General features: G+C 38.7%; 1 protein-coding gene and 1 pseudogene across 1 annotated transcript in view; both read right to left on the bottom strand.

The window, feature by feature from the left end:
- The window catches only part of SLC12A2 (solute carrier family 12 member 2), a gene marked incomplete at its 5' end in the record, with an annotated part of 120,987 nt that overhangs the window by 65,969 nt on the left and 37,425 nt on the right, over positions 1 to 17,593 (bottom strand). The window contains 1 exon segment of the mRNA XM_006157414.2: positions 14,569 to 14,664. Within this exon segment, the coding sequence (XP_006157476.2) occupies positions 14,569 to 14,664 (96 nt within the window).
- LOC106735830 (60S ribosomal protein L34 pseudogene) lies at positions 4,509 to 4,861 on the bottom strand (annotated as a pseudogene).

Below are 17,593 nucleotides of genomic sequence, written 5' to 3'. Positions count from 1 at the left end.
CTACATGCCAATTTTACTTCTATTAGCTACAAATCTATCATCAATAACTAATACTTTAAACACTCTACCCAAGTCAAAATGAATAGCAAAAAATATATACGCCAAACTTCAAGATAATAGTAAATAGGTTTTTCCAGTCAAGTTCATTACTTACTATTTATAACAAAGGGAGTAAAAAGAAATTTTCAGTCACTTTTTAAAAAAAGAATTATTGATTTAATTCCATTGTGTTATTATTATTATTTAATTTATTAACAAGAGAGAGATAGAAGTAAAGGGAGAAAACAAGCTGCAAGGTCTGGGACTTGAACCGTGGTTAGCCATAGAAAATCCAGTGCCTTTAACCACCATGCCACTTATTATTTTTTTTTAAGAGAAATTTTTCCTATAGGAGTTGTGTGCTCAGCAGACAGAGAGATAGAAAGCAAGAAATGACCCCCCCAGGGGAGATGGCTACACCACAATCTCCTCTCCTCCATTTTCCCTTCCAGACTTCGGGCATGCACCACACATGCCTGGTCTGAGATTCAAGCCAGTGGATCTAGGACTAGAACTGCAGTCAGACATGTGTGAGACCAACCTCTTAACTAGTAAACCACCTGCTAGCTCCTTCAGTCGCTTTTTAAAGCTATTCTGTGTTAATATTTTTAAAGGCAATTAAATCTATACATCTTTTGGGGAAAAAACAAACATCCTAGTTGAAGATCAGCATCTAACACCTGCAAGATGAAATAGGCATAGCTGTACCCTAACTTCCTCCTCATTGCCACCTACCAACCTTTCTCCACACTGTTAAACTTGATTGGTCTGAGAAGGCCTCTACACTCCTGCTTGAGTTGCTATAAGCAAACCACAACCACCCACGGAAATCTGCTTTCTCATTAAGTTGCAGAGTTACAGCCAATCACAGCAGCGATGCTTCCGTCAATCACAGACAGCCCAGCCTTTAAACTATGTTCATGTAGGCAAACGTCAAGCTTTCAACCAATCCAATGATTTCTCTACTTTATTCCCTCACTTCTTGTTTTTGTACATTACTTTCCCTTTCTTGTGCTTAAATGTCACCACACCACATGGCTATCTGGAGTCCCTTGGAAGCCATTCTGGGGGTTGCCCAATTTGAGTCATTTTTGTCCAATTAAACTCTGTTAAGTTAAACTGTCTGAAGTTCTTTTAGTTGGGTCCACCTGTAACCTCATAGAATCCTAGAACTTGAAGGTCTCTCAGCAGTCATCAACCAAAAGCCTTACTTTACACATAGTAAGCTAAAATTCAAAAAGTTCCACAAATTGAAGCAGTAAGTAAGAAGTAAAGCTGTGAAAAGATCCAAAAGATCTATTAGTCCCACATCTAAAATCAAAACTCAAGTGACTGCCTCACCTACTCCTTACTGATGTTGTAAGCATTAAATTATTTAAAACTGTGGGAAAAAAATAAAGCTCTATTATCAATTTCATTATTAACCCAGGTAAAGTACTAGAAATCGTTTCTGGCTGCAGTGTCTCGATATAAGAAATAAACGTAGTTTTCATCTAAGGTTCCTGGACCAGAGCTCCTAAAACCTCTGAAGTTTCAGGATGTCGGAAGTGGGGAAGCATCTTTTGTTATTCACAATAAACCTCTTTCAAACATACTGTGTTTAGGCTAATGAGGTGACTCTTGCTGGGCCCCAAGATGACTTTAGCATGGGGGCTGGTTGCCAGAAAAACAACCTTGTGATTAGGGGGCTGGAAGGGCCCAAACCTCCTCTGACTGCCTCAGGGGAGCAATGGTAAGAAAGCCTGAAAATTGGGTTAACAACCAATGACCAATGATTTAATCAATCATTCCTCCATAATGGAGCCTATTAAATACCCTAAAAAACAGGGTTCAGAGAGCTTCTGTTGGTGAACACATGGAGGTCCTAGGAGGGTGGCACCCAGAAAGGACACAGATGCTACACATTCTCTCCCCAGACCACATCTTCTCCATTTGCTGTTGCCATTTTTGAGTTCTGTCCTTTATAATAAATTTGTAGTGGTAAGTAAATTATTTTCCTAAATTCTTTGAGCCATTTTTGCACATTATTAAACCTGAGGAGGGAGTCCTGGGAACTCCCAACGTACAGCCTGTTGGTCAGAGTACAGGAGGCCTGGGCTAGCTATTGGTTTCTGATTGGGGGGCAGTTTTGTGGGACTAAGCCCTCAGCCAGTAAGGAGTGAACTATGGACGGAAGTGTCAGAATGCTTCAGTTCAGTTTAGCCAGTATTCTTAGATTTGATTAATTGGTTGTCAGTGCAGGGGGGCAGGGAGGGTAAGAAGAACGTGTATGATGTCAGAAGAAACAAATTCTAAGAATATTTGCTGTTACCTACCATGTAGAATTTCATGAATGACAGAAGAGTCACAAAAATTTTCACAAAGATGTAGGGAATATAGATTTCTAGTATTTTATCTGGGTTAATAATAGCCAAAAATAGATCCACATGAAAAACCATTCTTGTCAACTAATTGTTGACAAAAGTACAAAGATAATTAAATAGAGAAGGTGCTCTATTCCACAAATGGTGCTCCAATACTACATATATTCCATATGACTCTTGGTTCATATTTTGTTACTACATACAAAGTTATCAAAAATTGGGTGATATATCTAACTAAAAATCTAAAATTAAAATACAGAACAAAATCTATGAGACCTCGGAGCAGGCGAAGATTTTTTAAGTAGAATCTATCAAAAGCATGATCTAAAAGTGTCAAAAATCATAAACTAGATAGTTCTTACTGAAACTAAGAACTACTCTTTGAAAGAGGCATCTTAAGGGAATGAAAAGCAAGGCATGAACTAAGAAAAAATAAACTACAAATTATCTGCCTGATGAAGAATTTGTATCCAGATTTATAAACTCTTAAAACTCAATAGTTAGAAATCTCAATAAAATAAATGCAATAAATAACCCTCCAAACTATGGTGAAAGGTCTGAGTAGACACTATGAGTACATGAAAATGTCCAACATCATTAGCTATTACAAAAATGCAAATGAAAACCACCATGAGATACCACTACGCATATACTAGACTGGCAAAAAAAAAAAGAGGGGCAATACCACGTGGTAGCAAAGATACAGATATAGAACAACTAGAACTCATTGCTGGCTGAAATGCAAAATGATAGAGTTGATAGAAAATAGTTTGGGGGAACCAGCAGTTAGCGTAATGGCTATGTTGCTGGACTCCAATGTAGTCGACCGCGGTTCACGTCCCGGACCCGGTGGCTTAAAACTCTCGCCTGGAACATGTCGCCTGCGTGCCCAAGATCCCGAGAGGAGAATGGAGGAGGAGGGATTGCAGTGTGACCATCCCCCCTGGGGGGTGATTTCTCACTTTCTGTCTCTCTGTCTCTGTCTGTCTGGCGAGTGCACGCGCCCTATAGCAAAAACCTCTCAAAAAAAAAAAAAAAAGTTTGGGGAGGACCAGCAGGTGGCGTGGTGGTTGGGGCACTGGACACTCTCACATAGTCAACCAGGGTTCCAGTACTGGACCTGGTGGCTTGCTGTCTCACTTTCCATCTCTCTCTCTCTCTCTGTCAAATTAAAACGAATGAATGAATGAATGAATAATTTTTTTAAAAAAAAGAAAGAAAATAGTTTGGGGACCAGCAGTTTGAGTAACGAGTATGCCACTAGACTCCCATGTAGTCGACCACGGTTCAAGTCCCAGACCTGGTGGCTTAAACTCACGCCAGGCGTGTGTGCATGTGCTGCCCAAGATCGCGAGAGGAGAATGAAGGAGGAGGGACTGCATCGTGGCCAAACACCCTGGGGGGTGATTTTTCGCTTTCTGTCTTTCTGTCTCTCTGGAAAGCACACGCGCCCTATAGCAAAAACCTCTCCAAATAAATAAATAAATTTTAAAAATAAATAAATAAGGGGGGAGGAATAGTTTGGGGACCAGCAGATGGCATAATGATTACATTGCTGGACTCCCACAAGGCCGACTGTGGTCTGAGTCCTGGAACCAATGCCCTGAGAGTCACACCAGGAGTGTGTGCATGAGTACCCAAAATCTTAAGGGCGGAATGGAGGAGAAGGGATTGCAGCATGGCCATTCCCGTGAGGGGCGATTTCTCACTTTCCGTCTGTGTCTCCAGCAAGCGCATGTACTCTATAGCAAAAGTCTCTCTTATAAAAGAGAAAGAAAGAAAGAAAGAAAGAAAGAAAGAAAGAAAGAAAGAAAGAAAGAAAGAAAGAAAGAAAGAAAGAAAGAAAGAAAGAGAAAGAAAGAAAAATACAAAAAGAAAATAGTTATGGGGTTAGCAGGTGGCATGCTGGTTAAGGCACTGGACTTTCCACACGGTTGACTATTTGACAACCCAGACCCGACAGCTTGTTTTCTCATTTCCTCTCTCTCTGTCTGTCTTTCTGGTGAGCACACTCAAATTCAAAATAATATTAATAATAATAAATAAAATTAAATAACTATTTTTTTAACCTTTTGATTTTACTATTACTCAAAATAGCGTCATTTTTTATTTAGCTTTCTGACTCTGTGCTCGTGCCTTCAAGACTTTCACGCACGTTTTCTGCTCCTCTATCAGGAAAGCACGCTTGATCCAGTTGCAGACAAATCTTGCGCACAAGGAGCTACCGTAGGCCCTGCTGATGTGCTTCTTCATTTTAGACAGCCTCATGAGAACTTTCGGTCTCACAGCACCAACCCGTCAGAGTCGGCTGGGCACACACTGCATGCAGATTTGGGTGCTTTCCCAACCTTCTTAGTATAAAGGTAAACAATCCTATTATCAGGGGTTCGGGACAACCTAGTCTTGTTCGAGGGCATGTTGTAGGAAAGCCTGCGCCAGTAGGTCAGACGCTGGACCATCCTGAGTACCTCTAGACACTGTCCTCGGAAGAGGAAAAAGCTAAATAAATACTTATTTAAAACAAACAAACAAACAAACAAAAGTTTGACTTTCTCTTAACAAAGTTAAGCACACATCTATCATTTGAGTCAGCAAATTCACTCCTTAGCATTTACTTGAGTAATATGAAAACCTATATTCACTCAAAACCTCTATGCTGTTTACAGCATCTTTATTTGTAATGGCCAAAAGCTGGAATTAGTCCCTAAATCCCTTAACTAGGGAATGGATAAAAAGGCTGGACCATGCCTATACAATGGAATAACGCTCAGCAACATAAAGGAACTTGCTAGGCCCAGCCTATGTGGCCCAGCAGGCAGGGTACCAGATGTGCAGATCCGGAAGCCACACACTGACTGTGGTTCAAGTCCCTAGACTGATCACCCTGAAAATACACCAGGCTCAAGTGCATGTGCCCAAGATCCTGGTGAGCTGACGGACTAGAGGAAGGGAATTCAGCATGGCTGAGCCCTATGGAGGCGCGCGCTCTCTCTCTCTCTCTCTCTCATTCACTCACACAGAAGCTCTATCATAAATTTAGGGAAAAAAATTTTAAATAAAGGAATGATCTAGTAATATACAAATGGACCAATCTCAAAAGCACTCTACCAAGTGAAAGCAGCCAGACTCAGAAGGCTGCATACTGAATGATTCTTCCTATAGCATGCTCAAAATAGCAAAGCTACACAACAAAAGACAGAGCAGTGCTTTTGAGGAGTCGTGGGCAAAGAAAGTGAAAACAAGAACCCGGAGCGCATTCTGGGATGACAGAGCTGTTCTATCTTGATTCTGGTGGTGGTTACGTGACTGTTTGTATTCGTCAAAACTTGCTGAATTGTACGCTAACAACAACAACAACAAAAATGAAGTAAATTATACTTTAGTAAAAATGGAAAAGAATTTAGAGAAACAGACAATAAATAGTTTAACTAATGGCTTTCTCCCAGGAGACTGAAGTGCTAGGGTTTCCAAATTCTTTAATGTTTGCTTAAGCTTTTCAGAAAGTTAATTTTTCATAATGTACATGTATTATTTATAATCAGAAAACAAGAAAAAAGAACAAATAACAGGAGATTAATGACCCACCAAATGGAGGGAAATGTCGTATGAGTCCAGACCCCCTTTCTTTCATTTGGAGGAAAGGACGCATATACATAATAAGCATCATCTATTTTGCAATAGCAATAGAACTTTTGTAAAATTAAGATTTTATTAGCATGTTAAGTAATCAAAGGGTAAAAATATGGTTTTGTTTGTTTATTTAGAAAGGAATAAAATAAAAATAAAAATGTAATACACTTATCAATCAGAAACAATACTATTAGAAATGTCTGCTTAGAATTTATCTGGTATGATAAGCAGATACAACATAAATGTTTATTTCTTCAAAGCAACAAACCCTTACTCCTTTATTCTCACTAAGCAATTTAGCCAAAGCTACCTTGTAGACCATTGGGAAGAACAATTTTGGGAATCCAATGGGGGTTACAATGGATCCAACATTCCTTTTCGTTATTCTACTAGGAAATACAATCTAATACTCTGATGTACAAATACACAGTAAGTCTGTTTGCCTATTAATCTTTAGCAAATTTTCCCTATTCTGTTGCCATTATTAACTCAAATAGAGAAAGGGAAAGTGACAAACATGGAATATTCAGTCCAAGAGTGTGTGCTAGCTTGTCACTATGACAGATGACCAGAATAATTCCAATGAACTTTAAATATAACAGCAAAGATACAGAATCCTAATTCTGCATCAGTCTATTTTAGAACCAAGCTGAAATACTTCTAATCATTAAAGACTGACAAAATTAGAGCAAGCAGGTGGTGTCATGTTAAGGCGCTGTACTCCCCAATGACCATGATCTGAGTCCTGGACCTGGCAGCTTGAGAATCACAAGTACATGGGTGTGTGTGCTCAAAATCCTGAGAAGAAAACGGGAAGAAAAGATATAGCACAGCTATCCACTCTTGGAGGGATGGGGTGGAGGAGATTTGTCACTTTCTATCTCTCTGTCTCCAGCAGGCAAACAGAACTCATGGCAAACTCTCCCGCCCCCTTCACCAAAAAAAAAAAAAAAAAAAAGACTAGCAAAATCACCTGGGAACCGAAGTATCAAAGACAAAACTCATGTTGAAAATTAACAATTACTTATGACAGATTGACATCTGAGCATGAACTACTTAGGGTATACAAGCAAGTTTACTAAGCTGAAAGTACAATGCTATGTTTATGTCTAATAAAACCTCTTGGAGCTGGCAGGTGGAGTAGTGGTTATATCTCTAAACTCCCACACAGACAACCGCAGTTCAAGTCCCCAACCCTTTGGCTTAAAATCTGTGCTGGGCACATATATGTGCATGCCCAAGATCCTGGGAGGAGAATGAAGGAGAAGTGATTGTAGTGTGGCCATCCCCTCAAGGGGTGATTTCTCACTTTCCTTCTGTCTCTGTCTCTTTCTCTCTCTCAAGCAAGCACATGTGCCCAAAGACAAAAAACCTCTTGGGGAAAAAAAACCTAGTAACACTGCCATTTACAACTTCTTAAAATATTTCATTGACCTAAAAAGTTCTAATTTTTAAAAAATTATTATTATTTTAAACATTTGATTGCTATACATCATTTGGCTTGTAAAGAGAATTTACCCAACACTGAGACCAGCAGTTGGCGTAATGGCTATGTTGCTGGACTCCCATGTAGTTGACCACAGTTCGAGTCCCAGACCAGTGGCTTAAACTCATGCCAGGCACGTGTGTGTGCATGTCCAAGAACCTAAGAGGGGAATGGAGCAGGGATTACAGTATGACCATCCCCCCCCACCTGGGGATAATTTCTCACTTTCATTTTCTCTGTCTTTCTACAGCACTCACGTGCCTTATAACGAAAACTTCTCCAAAAAATTAAAAAAGAGAATTTACCCAACATGAAATATACCTCAGACCAGTCCAGTTGAGAATACTATACACATTATCATCAACAAGTAATACACCATTTCTTTGTACAACAAATGTCTTGCCTATTTCTTTCTCCTTGATTTTTTTCCCTATACTCTGTCCTCTCCTACCCTCCCCTTCCACAGTCTCCAGTTTCCATAACTATGTTGACTACTTTTATGTCCTCCAATCTTTCCATCTCTACCATAGAGTGCAGACAGTCGGTATATATTAAGTGGAGACATACGATGTCTCTCTTTCATAGCCTAGCTTGCTTCACTCAGCTATAAATATTCCACATTAGACCACGTTCTATCAAATGCCAGGGGCTTGCTTTTTATGGCTGAGTAGTATTCCATAGAGTATATGTGCCACATTTTTTTCAACCCATTCATCCATTCATGGACATTTGGGTTAGTTCCATGTCTCAGCAATCATGAATAATGCTGCAATAAGCACTGATGTGCAAGCACTTTTCTGACTGAGCATTCTCCTGTCCTTTCCTATCCACTCCAATACCTAGGGGTAGAATTGCTGGATCATATGGTAGCTCTATTTGTAGGTCTCTGAGGAACCTCCATATTGTTTTCCACAGTGGCTGGACCAATTTACATTCCCACCAACAGTGCAGGAGAGTCCCTTTTCACCACAACCCCCCCAACACTTATCTTTTTTTGTATTTTTAATCTCTACTATTCTGTCAGGGGGTTAGGTGTCTCATTGCGGTTTTAATCTGCATCTCCCTTATGATGAGGAATGTTGAACATTTCCTCTCATGCTTTTTTCGCTGTTCATATATCTTCCTTAGAAATATTTTTGTTCAACTCATTTTCTCATCTTTTAATTGAGTTCATCTCCCCCCCGCCCCGGGTAAACCACTTGAGTTCCTAGTGTATTCTGGTTATCAGTCCCCTTCTGAGGCATAGTTTACAAAAATATTCTCCCAGTCCCAGGGTTGTTGATTCACACTAATTACTGTGTCTCTTGCTATGTAGAAACTTCTTAATCTGATGTAATACTACTTGTCTATTTTGGGAATTATTGCCTGTGCTCTGGGAATCTTATTTACTAAGTTTTTACCTAGCCCCAATGTCTCCCAGAATTTCTCCACTGCTTCTCACCAGTCGTTTTTTTTCTTCAAGGGAGTTTTTTTTTTGCTATAGGGTGCGTGTGCTCACCAGAGAGACAGAAAGAGATAGAGAGACAGAAAGAGAGAAATCACCCCCCAGGGGGGATGGCCACGCCATAATCCCTTCTCCTCCATTTTCCTCTCAGGATCTTGGGCACGCACGCACACGCGCCCGGCGTGAGTTTTAAGCCACCAGGTCCGGGACTCAAACTGTGGTCAACTACATGGGAGTCCAGTGGCATAGCCATTATGCTAACTGCTGGTCCCCCCCACCAGTCATTTTTATAGTTGGAGGTCTTAGGTTGAGATCTTTGATCCATTTCTAGTTGATTTTTGCTAATAGTAAAAGATGGGGATCTAGTTTCATCTTTCTGCAGTTTTTTCAGCATCATTTTCTAAAGAGGTTTTCCTTTTCCCACTGGATTGACCTGTAACCTTTGTAAAAACAAAAATCATTATGCTGTATGTTTTGGGGGTTTATTTCTGGGATCTCTAGTCTATTCAACTGGTCTACCTGTTTTTATGTCAATACCATGCTGTTTTGATTATCACAGCTTTAGAGCATATTTTGGGGTGAGGGAGTGAGAGGCTGCCCACTCCATTCTTCTTGTGCAGGATTACTTCGGCAATAGAAGACCTTCTATGATTCCAGACAAATTCTATGATTATCTTTATCTGTAAAGAATGTCTCTGGTAATTTGATTGGAATTACATTAAATATGTAGATTAATTTGGGCAGAGGTGCCATGTTGATTATATTAATTTTTCCAATCCAGAAACATGGTATGTCCTACTATTTTGTGTCTTTTTCTATCTTTTTTAAGGTTTTCATAGTTTTTTTGGTAAAGATCTTTGACTTCCTTATTTAGGTTTATTCCTAGGTATTTTTTAAAAAGTTCTAATTTTAAAAATTAGCTATAAAAGGAAAGAACTATGGAGCTGACTCCTTAAGAAAAAACTCTTACTTGCAAAAGCTAGGAATTAACTATTGATGAGACAAAAAATTTTACAATCAATAATCTGAAATTACCAATATAAAAACACATTCTAGCACTTATAATGTGAGACATAATAGTTTTCCTCACTTTCAAATTTTTATCTACATACAAAAGTGAGGTATTTATTTCAGAGAAAAGAAAAATGTAAATAAGTACATAAAGGTCATTCTGACTGACTGTATGGATATTTTAAAAGGATTCACCAGCAGAAGCTGCATAAAATTTCATCCCCCCAAATAAATATAATAGCTTCATTTTTGCTCTCATTTTCCATACAATGATAAATGTGACTAACAGTAATGCTGCACTACACTAGATAACATGGTCCAGCCCAAGGGTGCAGGCAGCAGAGCATATTGTTTGATACCACAGTTACCTGCCCTGCCTGTGATCCTGGCTGCCAGGGAATGGGGAGGATCAGGAATGGAGACCCTGTCAAGGGGATACGTGTGTCTCTCTCTCTCTGATGAAAAAAACAACAACAAAAACAAACAAACAAACAAAAAACACACAATAAAATAAGCTTTGAAAAAATAAGATGTGTCAAATCCATGAGTTTCCTCCCTAGCTGTTAGGTCTCAAGAATAACTACTACTATTATCATCTAAATATAAGCTTAAATAAAATAGTAATATTGCCTGACTTTGATTATTATAAAACCTGATGGCTGTCACAAAATATTCAACAATTATCTGCTGATTTACTGAACTACAAGTAACATAAAACTTTATTTTTGTCAGAATAGGCAGATGACTTTAGATTTATATTTCTTTTCCCTTTTTAGAATTGCCTCTCATAGTTGAAACAACCTGGATTGTATCTGAAAGGGTGCTGATCTCCCCCCACCACTTATTTTATTTATTTACTTACTTACAGTTTTTGCCATAGGGCATGTGTGCTCAGAGAAACAGAGACAGACAGAGGGGAACTGTGAAATCAACTCCCCGGGGAGATGGCCACGGCACATCCCCTTCTCTATTCTGATACGGGGCATGTGTGCACATGTGCACACCATGATTTTCAAGTCCCAGTTCTGGGACTTGAACCATGGTCAGCCATGTAGGAGTCACTACATACCACATGCTGGACCCTGATCTCTGCTTTTAACAAAGTCAGTGACATGCCCCTAAAGTGGGGGTCAAGTGGTTAAAGAAGCTTTTCCTTCTATTGCTCAGTTCATGTAAAGCACTATGACTCAAAAAGAGATCTTTTCCTATAGGGCACATGTACTCACTGGAGAAAGAGAGACAGAGAAACAGAAAGCAAGAAATCACCCCCCAGGAGGATGGCCACGGCACAATCCCTTCTCCTCTATTCTGCTCTCATGATTTTGGGCATGAGATTTAATTTGCTGGGTCTGGGACTTGAACCGTAGTCAACTACCAAGTAGCCCAGTCAAATAACCATTATGCAATGTATTGGTTTCCCTCTTCTTTACTTTTTAATGTAATATCTACAGACATTTACTGTCTAGATTAGAACTAAGCATTTCTCCAAATATCCCTGGTTGTTTTGAGTAGAAATGTACACTATGGGCACTCAGGGTGCTTTCTGTGCTATGGGGTATCATTTATTACAGGTCACTTTAATGGACACAGGTAAGAAATGTACCTTAGTCTACTGATACTTTCAATTTAGTGTCATGCATGCAGGGTGCAATGCCTCAGTTTTAAACCTTTATCTACTTACTCCCATGTGGGAAATACTGTTTTGTTTTTTGTTTTTGTTTTTGTTTTTTTTCATGATAACAAAATAAATCTTGTTAGAAGTTCCCAAGTCCATGAGTCAGAAACAGAGGAGACAGATTGGGCTTACATTCACTCAAAGAACCTCTGGGAAACACTCACTGCAAATGATGCAGCTTGTTTACATTCTGTAAAGATCAGTCAGATATCAACAGCCATCAACTAACAAGTAAAAAATAAATGACTTTGGGACCAGCAGTTTAGTGTAATGGCTATGTCGCTGAACTCCCATGTAGCTGACTGTGGTTCGAGCTCCGGACTCGGTGGCTTAAATTCATGCCAGGTGTGTGCGTCCGTGCCCAAGATCCTGAGAGGAGAATGGAGGAGAAGGGATTGCAGCGTGGCCATCACCCCTGGGGAGTGATTTTGCACTTTCTGTCTCTCTCTGTCTTTCTGGCGAGTGCATGCGCCCTATAGCAAAAACCTCTACAAATAAATAAACAAACAAATAAATATCTTTAAAAAATTAAAATAAATGACTTCTTATAAAACTTAATAGTATTCGGTCATTGCTTTCAATTAATGACTTCCTTTTTTCTCCTTTATAGGATTATTTCATAAGTATGTTTACTTTCTCATTTTTATAAATACCTGTTGATGAGTGAACCAAACTGTATAATCCAACGTTTGCTCCCTATAGATTATTTCTTCCTGAACTATTAGGTTGCCGTAAGAGTCTTGACACATTTTTGCATAGAATAACATAGAAAACTACATCAGGGACCAGCAATTAGCATAATGGCTATGTCGCTAAACTCCCACGTAGTCGACCGTGGTTCGAGTCCCCGATCCAGTGGCTTGAACTCACACCAGGTGTGTGTGCGTGCGTGCCCAAGATCCCAAGAGGAGAATGGAGGAGAAGGGATTGCAATGTGGCCATCCCCTCTTGGGGGGGGGGTGATTTCTGGCATTCTGTCTCTCTGTCTCTCTCTGTCTTTCTGGCAAGCGCATGTGCACTATAGCAAAAACCTCTCAAAAAAAAAAAAAGAAAAGAAAAGAAAAAGAAAAATACATCATGATATTTTCCAATGGTACAATGTCATTCTGAGAAAACTCAAGCAAAAGTGCAACAGATATTTATTTGTTGAGACAGCTCTTCATGGGCTCCGTAGTCTCATATTCTCCCTGGTATCCAAGGGCAGAACACTGGACACATGTCTCTATGGCAGATGTACTTGTGAAAGAGAGTGTGTGTGTGTGTGTGTGTGTGTGTGTGTGTGTGAGAGAGAGAGAGAGAGAGAGAGAGAACTACTAGTAGTATTTTAAAAATTGTATTTTAAAAACAGAGGCCTATCAATAGCCACATTCCTAGAAAATCGATACTTTTAAGTTTGATTCAAATGGAAAACTGTCTGGAGATTATGTTACCAGTGCCTTTATGCCCCTTTCCTTTTAAGCCTCACAACTCAGATTCTAAGATTTGAGGATAAAGTGAAATTCTTTGATGATTTGCTGATTCTGTGCAAATACAACAGGGGATCCAACCACTTTTCCCACTTCCATTCCTCAATAGTTGCAGACAGATATGACACATGGGGCACCAGCTCCACAAAAAGCCAAAAAGTATCTCTCAATATTGTCTGATTAACTGTTGAGCATATGTACATTTTATACCCCAGAGTAGCTCAATCCAGCCTAATATACATATAAAACTTCAGTAAACAATGCCGGATACTCAGCATACACATAATCACATTGATAACAGCTACCAGCTTCCCAGGGCTATAGTGATTTGGACCCTCTGGTATATATGAAGAAAATGGTGAAAAATTCAAAGCTTGACCCACTGTTCTTTCTTTCTCTTTCCAGCCAAAATACCTCATAACGCAGCTATAGTAGAAATTGTGTCTACATAATGTCAAATAGGGATATTTAAAACATTTGAGGCAGATGAAAAACACTGATTCTTTTCTCAGCTGATCAGGACAGTGACTGTACAAATATCTCTGGGAATTTTCTCATCACTCCAACAAACGAATTTTGGTTTGAAAAATTAATTTCTTTCCTTCTTGCTCTCAGGGACCCCAAGATCATTCTCCTAGTCCCCTGGATGTTCTTCAGGGGAAGGTAAAAATCTCATAAGTAAAGACCAGCAGATGGCATAGCGGTTAGGTCACTGGACTCCCATGTAGTAAACTACAGTTTGAGTCCCAGACCTGGTGGCTTAAAACTCATGCCAGGTGTGCATGTGTGCCCAAAAACTTGAGAGAAGAAATGGAAGAGAAGGGATTATGGCATGGCCATCTCCGCTGAGGGGGTGATTTCTCACTTTCTGTCTCTCCAGCAAGTGCATGGACCTTATAGCAAAAATCTCTGCAAAAAAACCCAAAAAACAAAAAACAACCCACCTCACAAGGAATAGCCATGAATTCTGATAAAAGAAGTCTCAGGGTGCCCAGAGGGAAGAGCTAAACTTGAAGTTACAGATTTACTAACTTGCACAAGCCACTGGATTATGGGAAAGGTGCCCTGCCTAAGTTTCACTCTACTGGGAAAGGGAGATAAGGTAACACCTGCACCATGTTGACCAAACGCAGGGATGCACGTTACTATGTTACTGATCCAAGGGGGCTGAAGCCTAGGAGATGGTAAGGTATAGCCCAGTGAGGAAGAGGCCCAAGGATAAGGATCATTCTGCTACAGAATGCTGAACATCTTAATTAATTTAAAGCATAGGTATTTATGTATGGTTCAATATAAAATTTCATATTAAAATATACTCATTTGCAAGTGCTTAGTAGCAATGTTTTATATCTATACAAACCTGATAAATTGCTTCTGTTAACGTAAAAAAAAAGATTAAAATTTGTATTTATTTAGTGACAGTAATCTGATAACGATATGAAGACTGAATTTACCTCCTCTTACAAATCCATTAGTAGCTATTGCTGAAGTAGACAATCCTGTGATGGTTGTTACAACGGTGGCCATCATTATTACAAGGACTGACAGACCTATAGAAAGAAAGTAATTGAGAATGTTTTATTCTTATTCAAGCCTGCCATTATCTAGAACTGGATGGTCCAAATAAACTGATTTTACATTGTAATAAACTATCAATTTTGATCCTATTTGAGAAAAAGCAAATCAGTACTGTGAAAAAACATTAAGATAACAAATTTTTTAATTTACATTTTATCACTGTATCTTTTCAGTGCACAAGATGGTTTTTCTCATATAAATATAGTGCAATTAGTCAAGTCAAAGATATTACCATATACATATTACCGTATACATTATCGTCAACAGGTAACTTTTCATTTTTGTATCTGTTAAGTGCTTTTTCCCCCATCCTCTCCCTGCCATCTTCTATTACCCACTCCTATCCCATTACTATCTCCAGTATCTACAATTGGCCCTTCCTGCTATCTTACTTCCAGTCTTTCAGTTTCTGCTATGGAGTGCAGACATTTGGCATATATTAACCAGGGATACAATGCCTGTCTGTCATAGTCTGGCCTGCTTCTCTTAGCATTGTGCCTTTTCCCCCATCCTCTCCCTGCCATCTTCTATTACCCACTCCTATCCCATTACTATCTCCAGTATCTACAATTGGCCCTTCCTGCTATCTTACTTCCAGTCTTTCAGTTTCTGCTATGGAGTGCAGACATTTGGCATATATTAACCAGGGATACAATGCCTGTCTGTCATAGTCTGGCCTGCTTCTCTTAGCATTAAATCTTCCATATTCATCCCCTTTGCATCATATCTCAAGGACTCACTGTTGTTTATGACGGAGTAGTATTCCGTACTGTAAATGTGCAACACTTTTACAATCCACTCCTCTGTTCTTTTTTTTTTTTTAAGAATTACTCATGTAATTTATTTATCATTATTGTTCTTCAGTTTTACCAGAGAAAGACAGAGAGAGGCAAAAGAGTGAGAAAGCAAGCCACCAGGTCCAGGATTCGAACCACAGTTAGCCATGTGGGAGTCCAGCGCCTTAACCACCATGCCACTTGCTGGCCCCCACTCATCTGTTCTTAAACATCTGGGTTGATTCCATGTCTCAGCAATTGTGAATAATGCTGCAATAAGCATGGATGTGCAAGTGTTTTTCCAGCTGAGTGTTTTCCTATGCTTTGGGTAAATACCCAGAAGCAGATTTACCCAAATCATATATGGTAGTTCAATTTGCAGGATTATGAGGAACTTCAATACTCTTCTCCACAGTAGCAGTACTAATTTACATCCCACCAACAGTATAGAAGGATTCACTCTTTCACCACAGTCTTGCCAACACTAATCATTCTTTGTTTTAATCTTAGCCATTCTGACTGGCGTTCAAGTGGTATTATTTAATTTTGGTTTTGATTTGCATTTGCCTTATGGTAAGAAATGTTGAACATTCTTCCATATTTTTTTTTTGGCTGTTTGTATGTGTTCCTTAGAGATCTACCTGTTCACCTCATTTGCTCATCTTTTAATCATATTGATTATTTTTTTGTGGGTAAACTGCTTGAGTTCTTTTATATTCTAGTTAGCAGTTCCATATCTGAGGCATAGTTTGCAAATATATCCTCCCATTCTGAGAGGTGTCTCTTCATGCTAATTATTGTTTCTTTTGCTGTACAAAAGCTTTTTAGTTTGATGCAGTCCCAGTTGTCTATTTTCAAGATTATTGCCTATGCTTTGGGTATCTTATTTAAGAAGTTTTTGCCTATTCCGACTGTCTCCAAGAGTTTCCCCTGTGCTTTTCACCAATAGTTTTATAGCTTACATTTAGATTCTTGATCCATTTTGAGTTGATTTTTGCTAATGGTGAAAGATGACGTCCAGTTTCCTTTTACTGCAGGTAGAAATCCATTTTTTTCAGCACCAATGGCTAAAGAGATTTTACTTTTCCTCACTTCATTATCTTAATGACTTTATCAAAAAAACAAAAAACAAACAAAAAAAAAAAAACAGTTGGCTGTATCTTTTGGCATTTATTCCTGTGGTCTCTATTCTGTTCTATTGGTCTATATGCTAGTTTTTGTACCAATACCATGCTGTTTTGATTATCACAGCTTTTTATTTTTGAGGTCTTACTTTATTCTTTTTCCATAGCATTGCTTTGGCTATATGGGGCCTTTTATGATTCCAGAAAAATTTTAGGTCTTTTTTCTGCCTATTTCTGTGAAAAATAGCTTTGGCAATCTGATTAGAACTGCACTGAATTCATAAATTAATTTGGGTAGGATTGGCAGTTTGATTACATTAATTCTCCCAATCCAGGAACATGAGATGTTTTTCCACTTTTGTCTCTTTCATGCCATTATTTTCAATTTTCATAGTTTTCCTTGTCAAGGTCTTTTACTTCTTTGATTAAGTTTACTCCTAGTTTCTTCTGTTTGTTTTGGTTAAGTTTACTCCTAGTTTCTTCTGTTTGTTTTTTAGTGGCTACTGTAAATGGGATTGCTTTCTTCAATTTTGTGTGTTCAATGTTGATGTATTAAGATGCTATAGACTGTGTATCCTGTCACTTTACTGTATTCATTTATAACTTCCTGTAGTTTTTTTTTAATGGATTCTGTTGGATTATCTATTTTTGGGGTTCTAGGAAAAGTCACAATGCATTTTGCATAGAAAAAAACATGTCATGACTTTTCTGAAGACCCAATATATCTATATATGTATGTAAATCATGTCATATCTAAATAGAGATAATTTCACTTCTTCTTTTCGTATCTGAATTCATTTTATTCTCTGTCTACTGCATTGACTAGGACTTCTAGTACTATGCTGAAAGGAGTGGAGAAAGTGGACAGCTTTGTCTTGTTCCAGTTTTTATTACTCATTCAGTATGATGTTAGGTATGGGTTTGTTAAGTATGGCTTTTGCGGTGTTGAGGAATGTTTCTTCCATGCTAATTTTTCTGAGAGTCTCTTAATCATGAAGAAA

This window comes from Tupaia chinensis, unplaced genomic scaffold (genome assembly GCF_000334495.1).
Source record: "Tupaia chinensis unplaced genomic scaffold, TupChi_1.0 Scaffold000541_1, whole genome shotgun sequence".
Classification (NCBI taxonomy): domain Eukaryota; kingdom Metazoa; phylum Chordata; class Mammalia; order Scandentia; family Tupaiidae; genus Tupaia; species Tupaia belangeri.
The sequence above is the reverse complement of the archived record's forward strand: the minus strand, read 5'-3'. Positions and strand labels throughout refer to the sequence as shown.